This window comes from Heptranchias perlo, chromosome 12, assembly GCF_035084215.1.
Source record: "Heptranchias perlo isolate sHepPer1 chromosome 12, sHepPer1.hap1, whole genome shotgun sequence".
In the NCBI taxonomy this organism is placed as follows: domain Eukaryota; kingdom Metazoa; phylum Chordata; class Chondrichthyes; order Hexanchiformes; family Hexanchidae; genus Heptranchias; species Heptranchias perlo.
This window is the reverse complement of record NC_090336.1, coordinates 16,258,981-16,281,316: the sequence shown is the minus strand read 5'-3', so window position 1 is coordinate 16,281,316 and position 22,336 is coordinate 16,258,981. Positions and strand designations below refer to the sequence as shown.

The 22,336-nt window shown below is 43.6% G+C and overlaps 1 protein-coding gene across 1 annotated transcript; it reads right to left on the bottom strand.

Moving 5' to 3' along the window:
* Positions 1-652: 652 nt before the first annotated feature.
* cdkn1cb (cyclin dependent kinase inhibitor 1Cb) lies at positions 653-3,454 on the bottom strand. The gene is made up of 3 exons (XM_067993698.1): positions 2,657-3,454; positions 2,051-2,200; positions 653-1,378 (listed from the first exon to the last, which is right to left on the bottom strand). The coding sequence occupies exons 1-2, from the start codon at positions 3,171-3,173 to the stop codon at positions 2,094-2,096; spliced, it is 624 nt and encodes a 207-aa protein (XP_067849799.1). The 5' UTR covers positions 3,174-3,454; the 3' UTR covers positions 653-1,378; positions 2,051-2,093.
* Positions 3,455-22,336: the final 18,882 nt, after the last annotated feature.

Genomic DNA, 22,336 nt, shown 5'->3' with positions numbered 1-22,336 from the left:
AATACTGATTTTTTTAAGTGTAGATTTTTAAAAGTGTCGAGTTACAAAAACGATTCACACCCTCAACTTTATCCCAGCCCAATATGGTTACTTTTGCCTTATTTGTGTGACATTGGTAGCCCAAGTTGCTTAACTCATATACTTTTTAAAAGTCAACTTTATGAGCTATTAAAAACAATTATAGTTAATATAAAGACGGCACGGTCAAGTCAGTGGGAAGCTAGAGAACAACTTTTGTAACACATTACTGGAAAATGATAACTGCGGGCCATAAATACTTGTAAACAATTTTACAACACCAAGTTATAGTCCAGCAATTTTATTTTAAATTCACAAGCTTTCGGAGATTTCCTCCTTCCTCGAAATCTCCGAAAGCTTGTGAATTTAAAATAAAATTGTTGGACTATAACTTGGTGTTGTAAAATTGTTTCCAATTGTCAACCCCAGTCCATCACCGGCATCTCCACATCATAAATTCTTCAACATACAAGTAGAGTGCACCCACTAAGAGACAATGGCTAGAGTTGGAAAGTGGTTTGCAATCTTCCAGGTCTCCACTCGCATACCCCCTTCTATGGCTTAAACGTATCATATTCGCCAACAGACCATTCATAATCAGGGTAGATGAAGGTAAACGAGACTCAGAACAGTATATAATTAAACTGTATTCATTTATTCAGCTGAAAAACTGTGATTTTTTTTGTCTTTCCAAATTTTACCAACACACAAAAGTGGCAGTGGTACATGAACGGCTCAGAAACAAAAAAAAAATGGACCCTATGCTCACCTTCAAGTATACTAAACATATTTAGCTACAAACAGGATGTGAACGCAAGACACACAAACTAAAAAAATAAAAACATATTTACACATTTTGTAAATAAAGCAAGAGTGCCCTTTTGTCCCACAACAAAGGGAGCTATCGGGTGCCACAACTGATCAAAACCACTTAACATAAATAGGAAGTATAAGTTAGTATAAGCTTTTGTATTTTACAAATATACATCTCGAGTTGTACTGAGAGATATCAGCAGAGCACTATTTAGAACTTATTTTTCCCCGTAATATATTCATTGTGAAGCATTACACTTTTGGCCAGTGTAGATACATAATGCAACTGTTTAGGTTTAAATTGCACGCCGTGCTCCTTAACACTGTTGCAGTGGCACTTGCACCACTGGGGGTTGGTTTTTGCTACATTTACTGTATTATTCATTCCATATGTTCGAAAGACGGTCAAATCCTTTGCTCATCTGAATTTCGGGTCAGTATCCTTTCTTTCTCTTCCTTTACTCAGTCTTAGGAACAGTCAAGATGGTGATCGTCGCTTTCAGCCACTTCTTTCATTAACCAAACAAAAAGAGTGGAGTGCAAATATCTACAAGATTGAGGGGGGGGGGGGAAAGGAGGAAAAGAACATTGTTAAGTGTCCGGATCTTGATGCAAACAATAGTATTTGTTAATTACATTACTAAATCAGATCTCCCCGCCACCGTCGCGTGAGTCAGCTTAATCCGACCTCACCGTGACGTCGGCCTGGACCCCCCCCCCCAGGCTGACGTCACCGTGTCCCGGGGAGATTATTTAAGACTTCACAGCAACTTTTTTTTTAAAGTTTTTTTTTTAAAAAAAAGTTTGCAAAAATCCTGAAATTTTCACGGATTGCAACTCAGGTTACAACTTAAAAGTGATCACCTAATCCACAAATCACTACCATGACTGCCAACTTGCTGCCAAACCCACTGTGATCCTAAAATTCCTCCCAAATCTACATTTGTAACAGCGGCTAAAGATCTCCAAAACAAGTAAGAAGATGCCCGATGATTTGGTGCTTCAATAGCGGCTAATATGCTCGGTTACTGCAGTTCACAAAATACTAATAAGAGTCACGGGACAATGACAGCTCTAACCTCGCCCCAAAAACCCTGACGTAAATGACTGAGCGAGTTGTTTACTACTCGCTACTACGAGCCATTTCTCATGTCCGACACAGTAGTTGTTTTTCTCCCAATTCATGATTTCCAGTTGTTTAAACACGCGATCCACTCACTTGTTTTTTTTTTCCTTCTTCGTTTTTCCCCTTGCTTTTTTTTTTATCGTATTCTCTTGCGTGGAGTCTGTTCCCCCGGCACCACAGAAAGAGACCCGTTTTCACTGGAACCTTTAGATCCGATCGTCTTCTTTCGCTTGGCGAAGAAATCTATTCGCAATTTTAAAAAAAACACACACACACACATTTAACTCTTTCCTGATTCGATTTCTCCAAAACCCATCTAAAAATAATATACTGAAAAGAAATAATATATTTAAAAAAGGGGAGACACATTCAATACTTTAAAGAAAAAGCAAGCAAAGCGTGATAAAATGAGAAATTCTCTAACAATCATTGGAATGAGATCGTATTGTAAGTGCAGATCGCTTGTTTCCCCCTCAAGGCAAACAGTTGCTGTGCAAGCATTTCTCAGGAGGGAGGGTGAGAGAGGGATCGCTCGCTACTACGCTACACCAAAATATTTCGCCTTCAACGACCACCACCCGAGAGACTGCAATCGCAATCGACCCCAAGCCAAAAACACTTAAGAGGTTCTCACTGAGGAAGGGGGGGGGGGGAACACAAGCGAACGAGCTGTAGACCTGACTGAGAATCCCTCCTCACCTGTGATGCGAGCCGTGGACCCCCTTTTCCGAATGCACGGCGGTCTGCCTGCTTTAATTCCTGAGTGCAAGTTATCCGATCGGTTTTCCTGGTTAATCTCCTTGCTTTCCAGCCCTAACAACCGGTTGACGATCTCGGGCGAATCCCTGCTGTCGAGGCCGACGGAACCCCCGCTGCTGTCGGTGTCCGAGTTGCAGGGTTCGTGAGCCGGGCACTGCAGTCGGACCTTTCCCCTCTGGACGCTCTCCCGGTAGAAAGCGGGCGCGTCGTCGCCTTCTTCCCACTCGTACTCCCCTCCTTCCAGCGGGGTGTCGGTGTCGAAGTTGAAATTCCACTTCCTCCGGTCCCTCTCGCCGATCTCCCGCAGCTTGCTCTTAGTCTCCCGGCGCAGCTCGTCGTGGTCGATGGGTCCGAAGAGGCTCCTGCAGACGGCCGTCCTGGCGTGGAGCGGGTACGTCCTCCTGGCCGCCATCCTCTCCAGGCTCCCGCTGGAGAGCTGCTGCTGCACGCTGGACATAGCGGTCGCTTAAATCCCAACAGAGGCTGAGCGGAGGGTGGTGGTGGTGGTGGTGGTGGTGGGGGGGAGAAAAAAATGCAGAACCGACAGTGGGTGGGTGGGTGGATGGAGTGGGGAGGGGGGGGGGTCTCCTTTTGCAAACAGTGGTAATAATTGAATGCAACAAGATGCACAGCCCTGGGGCAGGATTTTTTGTTTTGGTGGTGGAGGAGGATGCTGATCCCGCTGCTACGGTGCCGCGTTTGCAATGTTTTTCTCCAGCACCTCCTCGATGCTATTTAACCAGCGACGCTGACTGCCGAGCCCGGGAGGAGGAGGAGGGAGGGAGGAGGGGAGGGGGGGGGGGGGGAGGGAGGAGGGTTGGACGCCAGGGCCCGCCCACTTTCCTCCTCTCATTGGCCGACATCTCCATTCAACCACGGGCACGGCCTCCCTCCGCCTCGCTCATTGGCTGCTCCCGCCTGACATCGCCGCCTTCTCGGATTGGTCCGTGTGCCCGTCAATCATTGTGACAGACAGGGTGAGAGAGGGGGGGGGGGAGGGGAGGGTGCGCCAGTTTGATTGACAGCCCGCGCCGCTCTCTTTGTTTACGCCAGAATCTACTACACGAAAGCAAAGACTTGCTGAGTGTGGACAATGTGCAACGCAGACACCGACCGGCCTTTTAAACCTCTCTCACTACACACCAGGAACAATAACAACTTTTGCAGCTGCAAACCAGGTTATCAAACCAATTAGGAGATTGTGTGTGTGTGCGTGCGTTGTTTTTTTTTGCCTTGCAATAATCTGGTTGTAAAACACGTAAAAAGTCATTTCCACTTTATGCATATACATATTTAATATACTCTTCAATATTACGTGTATTGCAACATGTAGGATTTTTATTTTAACCCTTACGTTACACCGTGCTGAATTGTACATCTCCCGGTGGAACCCACTAAAGAGGTGCTTTTAATTCAAACATGGACTTTTAAAGAATGTTTACGAGTTGCAGAACTAATAAAAACATACTTGAGGTTTCTAGTTAATTATAGTTTTAGTTTCGACAGACAAAACAATGCTTTATTCCTGTGGGGACTGATTACTTTAGCTGAAGGTCCATCTGCATAGTAAACAGAAATCTGGAAAAACACGTTCCTTTGTTTTTACATGAATACTGCACCAAATTTTTTAAAAAAAAATCACACATTGAGCTGCTGTGGTCGTTTTTTTTTCTCGTCGTGAAATTGACTTTGTCAATAAACTTTAGGGGTTGTTTACAACTACCGCATCTTCCCACTGGGAAAACCGACAACATTCAGTCCCATTAGCTGACGACTTTCTGACAAAAAATACCTCCTTACATGGAAAAACTCCCTTAAACTACACAAGGACCCCCCGACTGCAGATTAGCCATCTCCGTTGCCTGCCCCCTGTGGAGGAGGCAGTTTCACATCATCGTTTTACAGACTGTTCCAGCTACAAAGAAACTGAACGCAGACCTGTGTGTGTTTTGGAGGCTGTATATTTTTTTTTAATCCTTAAAAGACACACGTTTGCTGTGAAGTGGTTTTTGGGTGTTGGTGAGAAGAAGGCGCTCGCCCCCACCCCCAGCAATCGAGTCTTTGTCCTGTCTCCGGAAGGCGATTTACACCGAATCTAACCCCCACCTTCGCCAGCTCACAAATGCAATATCTCCATTGCCTGACGCAATATTCCCCAATAACCCCACCGCAGAATCCGTAAAGAAACTGGATTTGGAAACTTGAATCTGTTATTAAAATCACATTAAATAACCTTTATACATTGAAAAGATTGTGGAGCGACGCGGAATATTGTTAATAACAGATCCGACCCAGTGGGGTCTGGAGACAGCAGCTTCTGCAGGATTATTAATTCATATAAAAACAAACTGACCGCACACGCTCGCTCGGGCAGGCTTCATTACTGGTCCATAGACTTCAGTTAACATGCAGTTGAATCGTTGCTTACGCAATGTGTCATTTAAAGCCGCAATGTCCCCTACGGTCTTGTAACAAAGTTCAACTTGTCACTCGGCAACTTTTCAATGTATAGCAATTGCTCTAAAAATACCTGGCTATTCCCGATTAATAAATAGAGCATGATTCCTCCCCCCACCCTTCACTCACCAAAAAAAAATACTCGCAGACATGGAAATATATTATTTTCCAATCTCAACAGGTCCCGTGACTCACACATTACTATACACTTTAAAGTGGGACATAACGACAGTTCCAGGTGGGAGTAGGCGAAGGTGGATTTTTAAAAAAATCCTTTTAAGGAATAACATTAAAATCAACTTTCTCTCGTCTTTGGAGTACTTTTGAAATGTAATTTATTTTCGGAAGGTACTCATCAAGTTCGCCAGTCAATTTAAAGGGATACTTCTAGTTTTATGTCAGCGTCAGTGGTTTGAATCCAGTCAGGGATGGGATTGAGGCTTTACAGAGATAATCTTCTGTCTGGTTCTTAATGACTACTAACGGATCAGTGAAAGTGCCGCACTGGTTAAATTGGCGAGACAGAACGAGAGAGGTGTGGGTGTGTGCCTTTAAGTACACCAATCGCATACACTGTTCAAAGCTGCTGGACAGTTTTGAACATTTAAACTGAATGGACTTTGCATGAAACTCGATAATACACATACAGAGAGAATAAGTGTTCAGTCATTCATTAATAAAAACTCTAAATCATTTTATTCATGCAAGTGTGGGGGCAGCCAGAGCAGGCTATCAAAAACATTTTTTAAAAACTTTGTTCCAGGAATTCAGAGCACCGAATATGGAATAAGTCATTTCTAAAATGATGGAATTGGCCCGAGTAGATGCAGTTTTAGAACAGGACTGGTTTGATGGAAAATGCTTTGATAAAGTTATGATAATAGTTATGTAAATGGCAGAGACCACATCGCATTCCGATCGTTTTTGCAATACCGGAGTCTGCCCCACGCTATGAAAATGCACACCGAGCACATTCAAATTCACCATTCATAGGTAACAAGTCTTTCCTTTATAACATAATCTGAGTTTTAAAATATGTATATAGATTTTACTTCGCACAGGCCCGGTTGGTGGGCGAGTCGAAATAAATGACACACAATGGCGTAACAGACTAGATGTTACTGTTTCAAAGAAATGGCCTTGTCAAGGACCAGATTTAAAGTTCAGGCTGCACTGGAGGTTCAGCATCAAAGTGCTGTTTAAAGAATTGGTTTATTCAGGCCAGCATCATCTTACAAGAGTTATATTTGGTGGGAAAAATGGCGAACATTTTTTTCGGAAGTTTACATACACATAAGAGGATGACCAAAATGTACCAATACCAAGTGATGTGGCGTTATGGTGTGAGGCCTCCTCTCCAAGGTGTCAGCTTTGGGAGCACTCTTGCCTTGGAGTCAGAAGACTGTGAGCTCAAGCCTCACTCCAGAGACTTAAGCACATACCTAATCCAGTGCTGGACTGAGGGAGTGCTGCACTGTTGGAAGTTTGGGATGAGATGTTAAACTGAGGCCCTGTCTGGTGGATGTAAAATATCCCATGGCACTATTCAAAGAAGAGCAGGGACGGTGTCCTGGTCAATATTTATCCCTCAACCAACATCACTAAAACAGATTATTTGGTCATTTATTTCTGTTTGTGTGCAAATTGGCTGCCTCATTGCCTATATTACAACAGTAGCTACACTTCAAAAGTGCTTCTTTCGTTGTAAAGTGTTTTGAGATGTCCTGAGGTGGTGAAAGGCACTATATGAAAGTTTGTTCTTTCTAATCTCCTTCCCCAATCACACAAAATTGTTTGCCCAGCACCTCCTCAAGAAGATGATAACCCTTTTAAAAAGGCCATCATATTACTTTGTGCAATATTACCTTACAAAAGCTCAACCTGTTATGAAATTCCCCTATCTGCTATTTTAATGGAGGCATTAACTGGTTTTAAAGGGCCTGTTCACAGGCTAATATTAGTAATCTCAAGGCCCAAATAATGAAAGAACAAGCAAGATTAAAAAAAAAGGAAAAAGCACACAGAGGGGAATTGCAAAAAAAGGAAATCAACCATCGAAAACAACCTACATGGAGGGGAGGAGGGAGTTGTGTAAGAATTCCCCTGATCACTGGTGGCGAGGGGGGAGATTCCTCTGTGATTTAATTGTGATGTGGAGATGCCGGTGATGGACTGGGGTGGACAAGCTCCAAAAGCTTGTGATTTCAAATAAAGCTGTTGGACTATAACCTGGTGTTGTACGACTCTTTACATTTGTGATTTAATTGTAATGAGATTACAGCCCATTCTTTATAAACAAGTTTATGATTTCCTCACACAGAGAAAATTTACCCCTATGTGTAACAATGCTATAGTTACATTTATGAAAATTTCCTCCGTTTAACATTTCTAGCAAAATTATGAATGTGTTTTTTTTAAAACATGTTTTCATAGGAACTGTTCAGGATCAGAAAGAACCACTGCAGTCCATCTGGCAAGTTCCAGTTTCTAGGAAATTTCATATCTCATAGTACCTCTCATACCAAATGTATCCAGATATTTATCCAACTCACTCTTGAATTTGCTGATTGCCCTCACTGCCTCCCTTGGGAATCAATTCCATACATTCACCATCCTCCGTGCAAAGTTCTAATTTTCATTTCACCAGAAATAGCAGGCAGTGCTAACATTTACAAACTTATTCATAATTTTAGTACACAAAGTGACTTGAAGATTTCCCACCCCAGAAAAGGTCGATCCTGGTGGCAAAGAAAGACATTCATGACATCAAATGAACTTGGCTGTCGTCAATACTATTAAAATATATAAGATCACTAGCCTACCTGCATCTCTTGCTTTCTGCAGCAAAACTTACTGGGTGACACTCCAAAGGTAGACTTATCAACAGTGTGATTGACAGGCAGGCGAAGGGGAGAAGCCAACAGAAGGGCAAGAATGAAGGTTTGGGGGAGAGGAGGAAGAGGAAGATTTGGAGGAGTGCAGTAACTTGACATTTCATTGTAATCAAAAAAAAATTACAATCCTGTGGGACAAAATTGTATTTAATTGCCATAAAGAATAGGAAAATATTCAATATATAGTATCAGGTATAGAATTAATGTAACAACAACAACTTGCATTTATATAACGCCTTTAATGTAGTAAAACATTCCAAGGTGCTTCACAGGGGCATTATCAAACAAAATTGAACACCGTGCCACATAAGGAGATAGCTTGGTCAAAGTGATAGGTTTTAAGGAGTGTATTAAAGGAGGAGAGAAAGGTAGAGAGGTGGAGAGGTTTAGGGAGGGAATTCCAGAGCTTAGGGCTTGGTGTAACATTATCTCATAGAGTTCAAATATCTGTATAATTTTATTTCCTATTTTTCCCCTTTTTTTCTCCTGAAGGAATTGACTAATACTCGAAATATGGCAGCCTCTAGGACCTCACCCAAGTGACTATGCTTCATGTGCAAGCCCTAGCTAATGAGTATTGACAAGTTATTGAACTGTGGAGGGCATCGCAGCTGAGTCCGGTCCTGTTCTCACCCTACATTCATGTGCGTATTTTTGGCAGAGGTCACTGGATAGCAGTCAAGAAGGGGATGCCAGTTCATTCTTTTCTTTTTAAAGGTCCTCTGTCCAATTGTACCATGTCTGTTACTGCACCAGATCAGCTAACAGCATAGACCAGAAGTCAAACCCGGCACCTTCTGGTTGTAATATTCAGGACTGTGCCTTTACTATCAAGTGTAAACAATTTTACAACACCAAGTTATAGTCCAGCAATTTTATTTTAAATTCACAGGCTTTCGGAGACTTCCTGAAACATTTACCTGAGGAAGGAGGAAGTCTCCGAAAGCTTGTGAATTTAAAATAAAATTGCTGGACTATAACTTGGTGTTGTAAAATTGTTTACAATTGTCAACCCCAGTCCATCACCGGCATCTCCACATCTTTACTATCAAGGCCATTGGGGAAGCTCTTAGGAATTGTACCTCATCCAGAATTATTAAATAATCCCTTGTACCTCTCCAGGCTATTTGTTCAGCGCAAGCTCCAGCAAATTCAAAGCTCATATTCCCAATATCACTGAGAAACCCTTTATCTGCCATTGGAGAATCTGCATTTAAAAAAAAAATAACAAGTATTTTAAACTACCCTAAATGAAAGCAATATTTTAAAATAATATTTTTTAACCAATCTTTAATTTTTGGTTAAAACATCAGAGAATGTTCCTTCAGTAGCTTAATTGGTAAGTTTACTGCCCAGTTGGAACTGAGTCACATGGACCAGAAAGGTTCCATCACTGATCAGCGTTGAGTTTGTTGGTGTCAGCTGGGGTGGAGTTAGGGATAATACGATTGGACACAGCACTCCTGGGCTAGGAAAAAAAGCTGTCAGGGTTTCCACTCCTAACCACTACCCAATAATTCCTGCTGGAAAGTGTGTGAGAGGACAGGATCAGGCTCAACAGTAATGCCCTCCCTGATAATATAGTTTACCTTGACTATTGTCTAGACTCATGCATAAAGAATGGATACTTGGTCGTGGAAGCACATCTCAGCACGAACCACTGCCTTCATGAGACTAGGGGAGAAACTGGAGTGGGTAAACTACCACACTCTGAATCATCTCTCTCTTCCTCTGCTCCATGAAATCTTCAGTGAATGTCATGAACATCTACACTGACAGCCACCATGCCACCAGTATGAACGCAGAACTGAATGAGACCATCCTATAAATCTAATAGTATATATACTTTTAAAAAAGAAAAGTAAAGTATGGGATGACACGGGATGACAAGGATGACACCAGAACTGAGCAGTTATAACTATCAGGAAAGACTTAATAGGCTGGGGCTTTTTTCTCTAGAAAAGAGAAGGCTGAGAGGTGACCAGATAGAGGTCTTTAAAATTATGAAGGGGTTCGGTAGGGTAGATGTAGAGAACATGTTTTCACTTGAGGGGGAGTCTAAAACTAGGGGTCATAAATATAAGATAGTCACTAATAAATCCAATAGGGAATTCAGGAGAAACTTCTTTACACAGAGAGTAATTAGAATGTGGAACTCGCTACCACAAGGAGTAGTTGAGGCGACCAGCATAGATGCATTTAAGGGGAAGCTAGATAAATACATGAGGGAGAAAGAAATAGAAGGTTATGCTGATAGAGTGAGATGAAGATGGGGGGGGGGGGGGTGGGTGGGGAGGAGACACGTGTAGAACATAAACACCAGCATAGAGCAATTGGGCTGAATACCTGTTTCTGTGCCATAATTTCTATGTAATTGTAGGTATGTGCCTCAGAAACATCTCAAAAGTGCTTAATATAATGAATTACTTTTGAAATGGAGTGTCTGCTATGCAGGAAACATGGCAGCCATTTTACACATAGGAAGATCCCACAGATATCAGTCTGGTGAACCAAAGGTGAGATGAGGAAAAACTTTTTTACACAGCAAGTGGTTAGGATCTGGAATGCACTGCCTGAGGGGGTGGTGGAAGCCGATTCAATCATGGCCTCCAAAAGGGAATTGGATAAGTACTTGAAAGGCAAAAAAATGCAGGGCTATGGGGATAGGGTGGGGGAGTGGGGCTAGCTGGATTGCTCTTGCATAGAGCCGGCATGGAATCGATGGGCCGAATGGCCTCCTTCCAAGCTGTAATCTTTCTATGATTGTATGATTCTTTCTATGAAGTAGAAGACTAGAGTGCTTTAAAGAAAGAACTTAAGAATATAAGAAATAGGAGCAGGCCATACAGCACCTCGAGCCAGCTCCACCATTCAATAAGATCTTGGCTGATCTTCTACCTCAACTCCACTTTCCCACCCGATCCCCATATCCCTTGCATTTATATAGCGCCTTTCGCAACCTCAGGATGTCCCAAAGCACTTTACAGTGAATTAAGTACTTTTGAAGCGTAGTCACTGTTGTAATGAAGGAAACATTGCTTTAAGGGCAATAGATAATTTAATCTTTGGGTACAAATAACAGTTGAAGTTTCCAGGTATCTATTTTGTATATATAAGTCTCTGAACAATTAGATTATGACTTATAATTCACTCCCAGATAGCCACAATGTACTGTATAAACCATTGGAACCATTTGATTAGATTACAGCCTGTCGCTCACTCCCAGATATGCATTATTTTACATATAAACCATCAGAATGTCTTTATTAGATTCCAGCCTGAAACTTACTCGCAGGTATTCATTGTTCAACATATAAACTATCTGATTCCATTGATTAGATTGCAACTTGTACTTAACTCAGGAATCTATTACTCGATGAAATTTTTTGAAATGCATTGGAAATATCCCACTACTAGGACACACTCAGACAATTTCTGCCTTGTGTGTAAAACAACCGAACGCCTCAGTTAGACCTCAGCCTGTAACTCACTCCCAGGTATCCAATATTCCATAATTAAACCCTTCCCTTCCACATCTACATGTTGCCTTTAGCAATCATCTGAAGACAGGGGGTCAGATTCCACATGTACACCGACAACGTTCAGCTCTACTTCTCCATCACTCCTTTGTGTTGTCAGACTGCTTGTCCGCTATCCAGTGCTCGATGAGCCACAATTTCCTCCAGCTAACCACTGGGAAGACTGAAGCCATCATTATCGGCCCCCGCCACAAACTCCAATACCCTCCCAACCAATTTCACCCCGCTCCCTGGACACTTTTAGGTTGAACCAGTCTGTTCACAACGTCAACATCCTGTTTGACCCTGAGCTGAGTTTCTGACTCCATATCCTCTACATCACAAAGACTGCCTAAATCCACCTCTGTAACTACACCTGTCTCCGTCCATTTTTAAAATTCATTCATGGGATGTGGGCGTCGCTGGCAAGGCCAGCATTTATTGGCCATCCCTAATTGCCCTTGAGAAGGTGGTGGTAAGCTACCTTCTTGAATCGCTGCAGTCCGTGTGGTGAAGGTTCTCCCACATTGCTGCTGAAACCCTCATCCATGCCTTTGTCACCACCAGACTCGACTATTCCAATGCTCTCCTGACTGGCCTTCCATCTCCACCCTCCAAAAACTTCAGCACATGCAAAACTCTGCTGCCCATATCCCAACCTGCTCCAAGTCCCACTCATCCATCACTCCTGTGCTAGCTGATCTACATTGGCTGCCAGTCCCCAATGCCTCAAAATTTAAAATTCTCATCCTTCCCTTCATGGCCTCACCCCTCCCTATCTCTATAACTTCCTCCAGTCCTATAACCCTCTGAGAACTCTGCGTTCCTCCAACTCTGGCCTCTTGTACGTCCCCCCTTCCTTCACTGCACCATTGGCGGCCGTGCCTTCAGCCACCTAGGCCCTAAGCTATGGAATTCACTCTCTAAACCTCATTGCCTCTCCACCTCCATCTTCTCCTTTAAGATGCTCTTTTAAAACATACCTCTTTGTCCAGTTTTTATTCACCCCTTCTACTATTGCCCTCTTTGGCGTGGTGTCAATTTTTGTCTGAGTGCAATTTTGGTCTGTTACTGTGAAGTGCCTATGGATATTTTTCTATGTTAAAGGCGCTATATAAATGCAATTTGTTGTTATCTGAACCACTCTGTTAGATTGCTGCCTATAAGTCACTCTTTGTTCCATTGTTCTATGTATAATCTATGTGAACTCCTCAATTAGAGTCCAGCCTGTAACTCACTCTCAGGTATCTGCTATTCTATATCTAAACCATCTGAACTCCTTGATTAGGTTCCAGCCTGTAACTCACACCTACGTGTTCCATACTCCATATCTAATCCATCCGAACCAGATCCCAGCCTGTAACTCGCTCTGGGTATCCATTATTCCATATATAAACTATTCAAATTAACATTAAAAATTCAAATAATGAATTCAATGTGAGACATAAACATGATACACACTGACACTCAGTGGTTTAATGATAAATAAAGTACAGTGAGTCAGTTCTATGGGTGAGTGAATTATGTGCCCAGCACTAAAGTTTGGTTTAACATTTGGCAAATCACCAAGTCCTATTGTGCGGTTCGCCACATTCTATTAAAATTGTTCTGGCAAGGAAGTCACACCCCTCTGTTTTTGCCACTATTCAATTGTGCATTGTGTAGGGAGTTGCAATTCCTTAATGAAAAAAAGTAGAAAAGCTACAACGGTTTAAAATTCGATCGTAGAGTACTGCAAGACCTTTTTTCTATTAAGAATGTTTCTTTGGCAGGATTGTCCTAACAGATATATTTCACACACATGTATATATACACACAAAGATAATGTTGCTAAAAATCAAGGTACATGTAATAACTGCCAACATATTCTCAATAAAACAGAATTCTTACTCTGAAAAATCACTTCCAAGAACTCTGGAACAGATTCATAGGAAATGAGAAAGGTGGAGTAGCAGATTCAGTTAAATGGTGCCAAATCCATCATTTTATCTTCAATGAAAATGTAATGGGAAAATTTGGAATATAGGTCATCTCACTCTGCTTCAAAAGAAGAGAAAGACTTTTCATTCTTTCTCTCATTCATGTTAAATGGTGCTAGTCTGTTCACAGCAATTATTCTGTTAAAAACAAGTTGAAGATAAATAAGAAACTCAGCCCCATACAACACTGCCAGGCACTTCCCAATACCACTGCAATGTTATAGCGCCATCACATGACGATACTTCTACAAACCATGAGAGAGAAAAGTAGTCCACTCAACTTACTCCATACACATTAACTAAACACCTCACATCAACAAACTCACCCTTACACAGAAGCTTCACATCCCACATCAACAAACTCACCCTTACACAGAAGCTTCACATCCCACATCAACAAACTCACCCCTACACACAAACTAAACATCCCACATCAACAAACTCACCCCTACACAAACTAAACATCCCACATCAACAAACTCACCCCTACACAAACTAAACATCCCACATCAACAAACTCACCCCTACACACAAACTAAACATCCCACATCAACAAACTCACCCCTACACAAACTAAACATCCCACATCAACAAACTCACCCCTACACAAACTAAACATCCCACATCAACAAACTCACCCCTACACACAAACTAAACATCCCACATCAACAAACTCACCCCTACACAAACTAAACATCCCACATCAACAAACTCACCCCTACACACAAACTAAACATCCCACATCAACAAACTCACCCCTACACACAAACTAAACATCCCACATCAACAAACTCACCCCTACACACAAACTAAACATCCCACATCAACAAACTCACCCCTACACAAACTAAACATCCCACATCAACAAACTCACCCCGACACACAAACTAAACATCCCACATCAACAAACTCACCCCTACACACAAACTAAACATCCCACATCAACAAACTCACCCCTACACACAAACTAAACATCCCACATCAACAAACTCACCCCTACACACAAACTAAACATCCCACATCAACAAACTCACCCCTACACAAACTAAACATCCCACATCAACAAACTCACCCCTACACAAACTAAACATCCCACATCAACAAACTCACCCCTACACACAAACTAAACATCCCACATCAACAAACTCACCCCTACACACAAACTAAACATCCCACATCAACAAACTCACCCCTACACAAACTAAACATCCCACATCAACAAACTCACCCCTACACAAACTAAACATCCCACATCAACAAACTCACCCCTACACAAACTAAACATCCCACATCAACAAACTCACCCCTACACAAACTAAACATCCCACATCAACAAACTCACCCCTACACACAAACTAAACATCCCACATCAACAAACTCACCCCTACACAAACTAAACATCCCACATCAACAAACTCACCCCTACACAAACTAAACATCCCACATCAACAAACTCACCCCGACACACAAACTAAACATCCCACATCAACAAACTCACCCCTACACACAAACTAAACATCCCACATCAACAAACTCACCCCTACACAAACTAAACATCCCACATCAACAAACTCACCCCTACACACAAACTAAACATCCCACATCAACAAACTCACCCCTACACACAAACTAAACATCCCACATCAACAAACTCACCCCTACACAAACTAAACATCCCACATCAACAAACTCACCCCGACACACAAACTAAACATCCCACATCAACAAACTCACCCCTACACACAAACTAAACATCCCACATCAACAAACTCACCCCTACACAAACTAAACATCCCACATCAACAAACTCACCCCTACACAAACTAAACATCCCACATCAACAAACTCACCCCTACACACAAACTAAACATCCCACATCAACAAACTCACCCCTACACAAACTAAACATCCCACATCAACAAACTCACCCCTACACAAACTAAACATCCCACATCAACAAACTCACCCCTACACAAACTAAACATCCCACATCAACAAACTCACCCCTACACACAAACTAAACATCCCACATCAACAAACTCACCCCTACACACAAACTAAACATCCCACATCAACAAACTCACCCCTACACAAACTAAACATCCCACATCAACAAACTCACCCCTACACACAAACTAAACATCCCACATCAACAAACTCACCCCTACACACAAACTAAACATCCCACATCAACAAACTCACCCCTACACAAACTAAACATCCCACATCAACAAACTCACCCCTACACACAAACTAAACATTCCACATCAACAAACTCACCCCTACACAAACTAAACATCCCACATCAACAAACTCACCCCTACACAAACTAAACATCCCACATCAACAAACTCACCCCTACACACAAACTAAACATTCCACATCAACAAACTCACCCCTACACAAACTAAACATCCCACATCAACAAACTCACCCCTACACAAACTAAACATCCCACATCAACAAACTCACCCCTACACAAACTAAACATCCCACATCAACAAACTCACCCCTACACAAACTAAACATCCCACATCAACAAACTCACCCCTACACAAACTAAACATCCCACATCAACAAACTCACCCCTACACACAAACTAAACATCCCACATCAACAAACTCACCCCTACACACAAACTAAACATCCCACATCAACAAACTCACCCCGACACACAAACTAAACATCCCACATCAACAAACTCACCCCTACACAAACTAAACATCCCACATCAACAAACTCACCCCTACACACAAACTAAACATCCCACATCAACAAACTCACCCCTACACACAAACTAAACATCCCACATCAACAAACTCACCCCTACACACAAACTAAACATTCCACATCAACAAACTCACCCCTACACACAAACTAAACATCCCACATCAACAAACTCACCCCTACACACAAACTAAACATCCCACATCAACAAACTCACCCCTACACACAAACTAAACATCCCACATCAACAAACTCACCCCTACACACAAACTAAACATCCCACATCAACAAACTCACCCCTACACACAAACTAAACATCCCACATCAACAAACTCACCCCTACACACAAACTAAACATCCCACATCAACAAACTCACCCCTACACACAAACTAAACATCCCACATCAACAAACTCACCCCTACACACAAACTAAACATCCCACATCAACAAACTCACCCCTACACACAAACTAAACATCCCACATCAACAAACTCACCCCTACACAAACTAAACATCCCACATCAACAAACTCACCCCTACACACAAACTAAACATCCCACATCAACAAACTCACCCCTACACACAAACTAAACATCCCACATCAACAAACTCACCCCTACACAAACTAAACATTCCACATCAACAAACTCACCCCTACACAAACTAAACATCCCACATCAACAAACTCACCCCTACACACAAACTAAACATCCCACATCAACAAACTCACCCCTACACAAACTAAACATCCCACATCAACAAACTCACCCCGACACACAAACTAAACATCCCACATCAACAAACTCACCCCTACACACAAACTAAACATCCCACATCAACAAACTCACCCCTACACACAAACTAAACATCCCACATCAACAAACTCACCCCTACACACAAACTAAACATCCCACATCAACAAATTCACCCTGTAAATACAAACTAAACATCCCACATCAACCAAGTCACCCTGTACCCTTACACTACACACACCACAATGACCAAGCCACTATACCATTCCTGCTTCCTCACCTGAGGTGTCTCAGATTGTTACAGGAGAAGTATCTGAGGCATACAGACAAGGATGATTCAAGGTTCAATCCTTGGCCGATCTTAGAATGACCACTTAGTTGTGGTAGTGGAAAGTGCCTATGAAGCAATTCTGAGCAAGGAGGTAATGCTTTCAGGAAAGCAATGGAGGGTAGAAAATTAGCGGAAAATGGAAGAAATAAAAAAATAACACCCCAGTCGCATAAGTACTACATTTCACATGAACCCCATCACTACTTTCTTCCTTGTAAACAGAAACTACAAAACTTAATTCAAAGAATAGGTGGGCAAAGATGCCCCCCCAGTCTGAAACTGAGCATTAGAGACCACGAAGGCCCCTAGTTTGATCCTCAGTCTGGGCTGAGTTAGCTGATCTCAGTCACAACAATAGAAGAAAGGTATAACTGGCCTCAGCATTCTTGGGCTGGGGAAGGGAAAAGATCATTGCAGATCAACCAACCACTCCTTGAATAAATAAACTACAACGATGCAGATCACCCAACTACACCCCAAATACATAAACTACAACACTTCAGGATTAACCAACCAACTACCCCTTCAACACACAGGGCTGATTCCCCATTGGTGTGCACATGAAGATTGTAGGCCTGAATGCTGACAGTGCAGTGTTCCCAATTTCCCAACATAAAATGTTGCTAGCTTTTGGAGGCTGTGCTCAGAGCATGCGCAGGTGCCATTACATCCCCGAATTTAATGCAAAAGAAGGTAAATAGGTCCCACGACAAATGCCCTGTGTTTTGAGGCCACCTCACCCTTGGAACAGTGCTCGCCTGTATAAACAACTGCTGCTCATTTCAGAACTTGGATTCTTAAACAGGGATTGACATATTTTTGGTGATTAACATTTTGCTGCATTGGTTGACTGTTCACACTGCTGTTTCTGTACTATTGGTTTTGGACGCCTCTTTTTCTGCTGTTAATTATTTTTTGCAATGCAGGCCTCCTTTTCTACAGCACAGCAGCTGCAAGCCTGAGTTCCAACCCGACATGCTCAGCATGGACTTTCCATCGGGCCTTCCAATGGCTGCCATGAATTTGAAGGAAGAAGAGGAGTTCAGGTAGAGGGAAGAAAGGCAGGTACAGTTGCACGCCAGTGATTGGAACCCATTCGGCATCAGGAATCATGTATTCAGACACAAGCATACATATTTGGACATGTCTGAGGAGATCAGCTTTCATCACCACTGCTTCACGAAGCAGACTGTGACTGAATTATCTCTTTTACTGGACCTGACTTGCAGACAAGATTTAGCACAGGGACGGCCCTATCAATTACTGTGAAAGTCTCCGCGGTGTTAAACTACCAAATGACTACATCCTTTCAAGCCACCACTGGTGGCATTTGCCACATTGGTCAGACTTTGGTGCACCGATGCATCAGGCAGGTGATAGAAGCTTTGTTGTCCAAGGGAACACACTTGTCCATCTCCCCATGGAAAAGAGGAACCAGCACAACAAGGTGCAGCACTTTTACCAGATGGCAAGCTCCCTAAAGAGTACAGTTGTAAACAATTTTACAACACCAAGTTATAGTCCAGCAATTTTATTTTAAATTCACAAGCTTTCGGAGACTTCCTCCTTCCTCAGGTAAATGTTCAGGATCTCCTTGAAGCCTACGCATTTATACATATAGAACAATACATGGTGTTTACAGACTGCCCCTGCAACTGCCCGTTGCCAAGGCAATCACCGTGTTCAGACAGAGAGGTGTCACCTGCAGAACCCCCGAATACACATTCAACAAAAAAACAAACAGGAAAAAAAAAACAGAGAAGAAAAACAGAGAGAGGCAGAAACATCCGGAAGGCAGAGAGAGCCAGCAAATGACCCATTATATTAAAAACAGATAACATTTGTTCGCTGGTGGGGTAACGTGTAGCGTGACATGAACCCAAGATCCCGGTTGAGGCCGTCCTCATGGGTGCGGAACTTGGCTATCAATTTCTGCTCGACGATTTTGCGTTGTCGTGTGTCTCGAAGGCCGCCTTGGAGTACGCTTACCCGAAGGTCGGTGGATGAATGTCCATGACTGCTGAAGTGTTCCCCGACTGGGAGGGAACCCTCCTGTTTGGCGATTGTTGCGCGGTGTCCGTTCATCCGTTGTCGCAGCGTCTGCATGGTCTCGCCAATGTACCATGCTCTGGGGCATCCTTTCCTGCAACGTATGAGGTAGACAACGTTGGCCGAGTCACAGGAGTATGAACCATGCACCTGGTGGGTGGTGTCCTCTCGTGTGATGGTGGTATCTGTGTCGATGATCTGGCATGTCTTGCAGAGGTTACCGTGGCAGGGTTGTGTGGCGTTGTGGACGCTGTTCTCTTGAAAGCTAGGTAATTTGCTGCGAACGATGGTCTGTTTGAGGTTGGGTGGCTGTTTAAAGGCGAGTAGTGGAGGTGTGGGGATGGCCATAGCGAGGTGTTTGTCCTCATTGATGACATGTTGAAGGCTGCGGAGAACATGGCGTAGTTTCTCCGCTCCGGGGAAGTACTGGACGACAAAGGGTACTCTGTTGGTTGCGTCCCGTGTTAGTCTCCTGAGGAGGTCTATGCGATTTTTTGCTGTGGCCCGTCGGAACTGTCGATCGATGAGTCGAGCGTCATATCCCGTTCTTACTAGGGCGTCTTTCAGCGTCCGTAGGTGTCCATCGCGTTCCTCCTTGTCTGAGCAGACCCTGTGTATTCGCAGGGCCTGTCCATAGGGGATGGCCTCTTTGACGTGGTTAGGGTGGAAGCTGGAAAAGTGGAGCATCGTGAGGTTGTCCGTGGGCTTGCGGTAGAGTGAGGTGCTGAGGTGCCCGTCTTTGATGGAGATTCGTGTGTCCAAGAAAGAAACTGATTCTGAGGAGTAGTCCATGGTGAGCTTGATGGTGGGATGGAACTTGTTGATGTTATCGTGTAGTCTCTTTAGTGATTCCTTGCCGTGGGTCCATAGAAAGAAAATGTCGTCGATGTATCTGGTGTATAGTGTTGGTTGGAGGTCTTGTGCAGTGAAGAAGTCCTGCTCGAACTTGTGCATGAAAATGTTGGCGTATTGGGGTGCGAATTTGGTCCCCATGGCTGTTCCGTGTGTTTGGGTAAAGAACTGGTTATCGAAGGTGAAGACATTGTGATCCAGGATGAAGCGGATGAGTTGTAGGATGGCTTCCGGAGATTGGCTGTTGTTGGTGTTGAGTATTGATGCTGTCGCAGCGATGCCGTCATCGTGGGGGATACTGGTGTATAGTGCCGAGACGTCCATCGTGGTGAGAAGTGTTCCTGGTTCAACTGGTCCGTGGGTACTGAGTTTTTGTAGGAAAATCTCCGGAAAATCTCCGGAAAATCTCCGGAAGCCAATCTCCGGAAGCCATCCTACAACTCATCCGCTTCATCCTGGATCACAATGTCTTCACCTTCGATAACCAGTTCTTTACCCAAACACACGGAACAGCCATGGGGACCAAATTCGCACCCCAATACGCCAACATTTTCATGCACAAGTTCGAGCAGGACTTCTTCACTGCACAAGACCTCCAACCAACACTATACACCAGATACATCGACGACATTTTCTTTCTATGGACCCACGGCAAGGAATCACTAAAGAGACTACACGATAACATCAACAAGTTCCATCCCACCATCAAGCTCACCATGGACTACTCCTCAGAATCAGTTTCTTTCTTGGACACACGAATCTCCATCAAAGACGGGCACCTCAGCACCTCACTCTACCGCAAGCCCACGGACAACCTCACGATGCTCCACTTTTCCAGCTTCCACCCTAACCACGTCAAAGAGGCCATCCCCTATGGACAGGCCCTGCGAATACACAGGGTCTGCTCAGACGAGGAGGAACGCGATGGACACCTACAGACGCTGAAAGACGCCCTAGTAAGAACGGGATATGACGCTCGACTCATCGATCGACAGTTCCGACGGGCCACAGCAAAAAATCGCACAGACCTCCTCAGGAGACTAACACGGGACGCAACCAACAGAGTACCCTTTGTCGTCCAGTACTTCCCCGGAGCGGAGAAACTACGCCATGTTCTCCGCAGCCTTCAACATGTCATCAATGAGGACAAACACCTCGCTATGGCCATCCCCACACCTCCACTACTCGCCTTTAAACAGCCACCCAACCTCAAACAGACCATCGTTCGCAGCAAATTACCTAGCTTTCAAGAGAACAGCGTCCACGACGCCACACAACCCTGCCACGGTAACCTCTGCAAGACATGCCAGATCATCGACACAGATACCACCATCACACGAGAGGACACCACCCACCAGGTGCATGGTTCATACTCCTGTGACTCGGCCAACGTTGTCTACCTCATACGTTGCAGGAAAGGATGCCCCAGAGCATGGTACATTGGCGAGACCATGCAGACGCTGCGACAACGGATGAACGGACACCGCGCAACAATCGCCAAACAGGAGGGTTCCCTCCCAGTCGGGGAACACTTCAGCAGTCATGGACATTCATCCACCGACCTTCGGGTAAGCGTACTCCAAGGCGGCCTTCGAGACACACGACAACGCAAAATCGTCGAGCAGAAATTGATAGCCAAGTTCCGCACCCATGAGGACGGCCTCAACCGGGATCTTGGGTTCATGTCACGCTACACGTTACCCCACCAGCGAACAAATGTTATCTGTTTTTAATATAATGGGTCATTTGCTGGCTCTCTCTGCCTTCCGGATGTTTCTGCCTCTCTCTGTTTTTCTTCTCTGTTTTTTTTCCTGTTTGTTTTTTTGTTGAATGTGTATTCGGGGGTTCTGCAGGTGACACCTCTCTGTCTGAACACGGTGATTGCCTTGGCAACGGGCAGTTGCAGGGGCAGTCTGTAAACACCATGTATTGTTCTATATGTATAAATGCGTAGGCTTCAAGGAGATCCTGAACATTTACCTGAGGAAGGAGGAAGTCTCCGAAAGCTTGTGAATTTAAAATAAAATTGCTGGACTATAACTTGGTGTTGTAAAATTGTT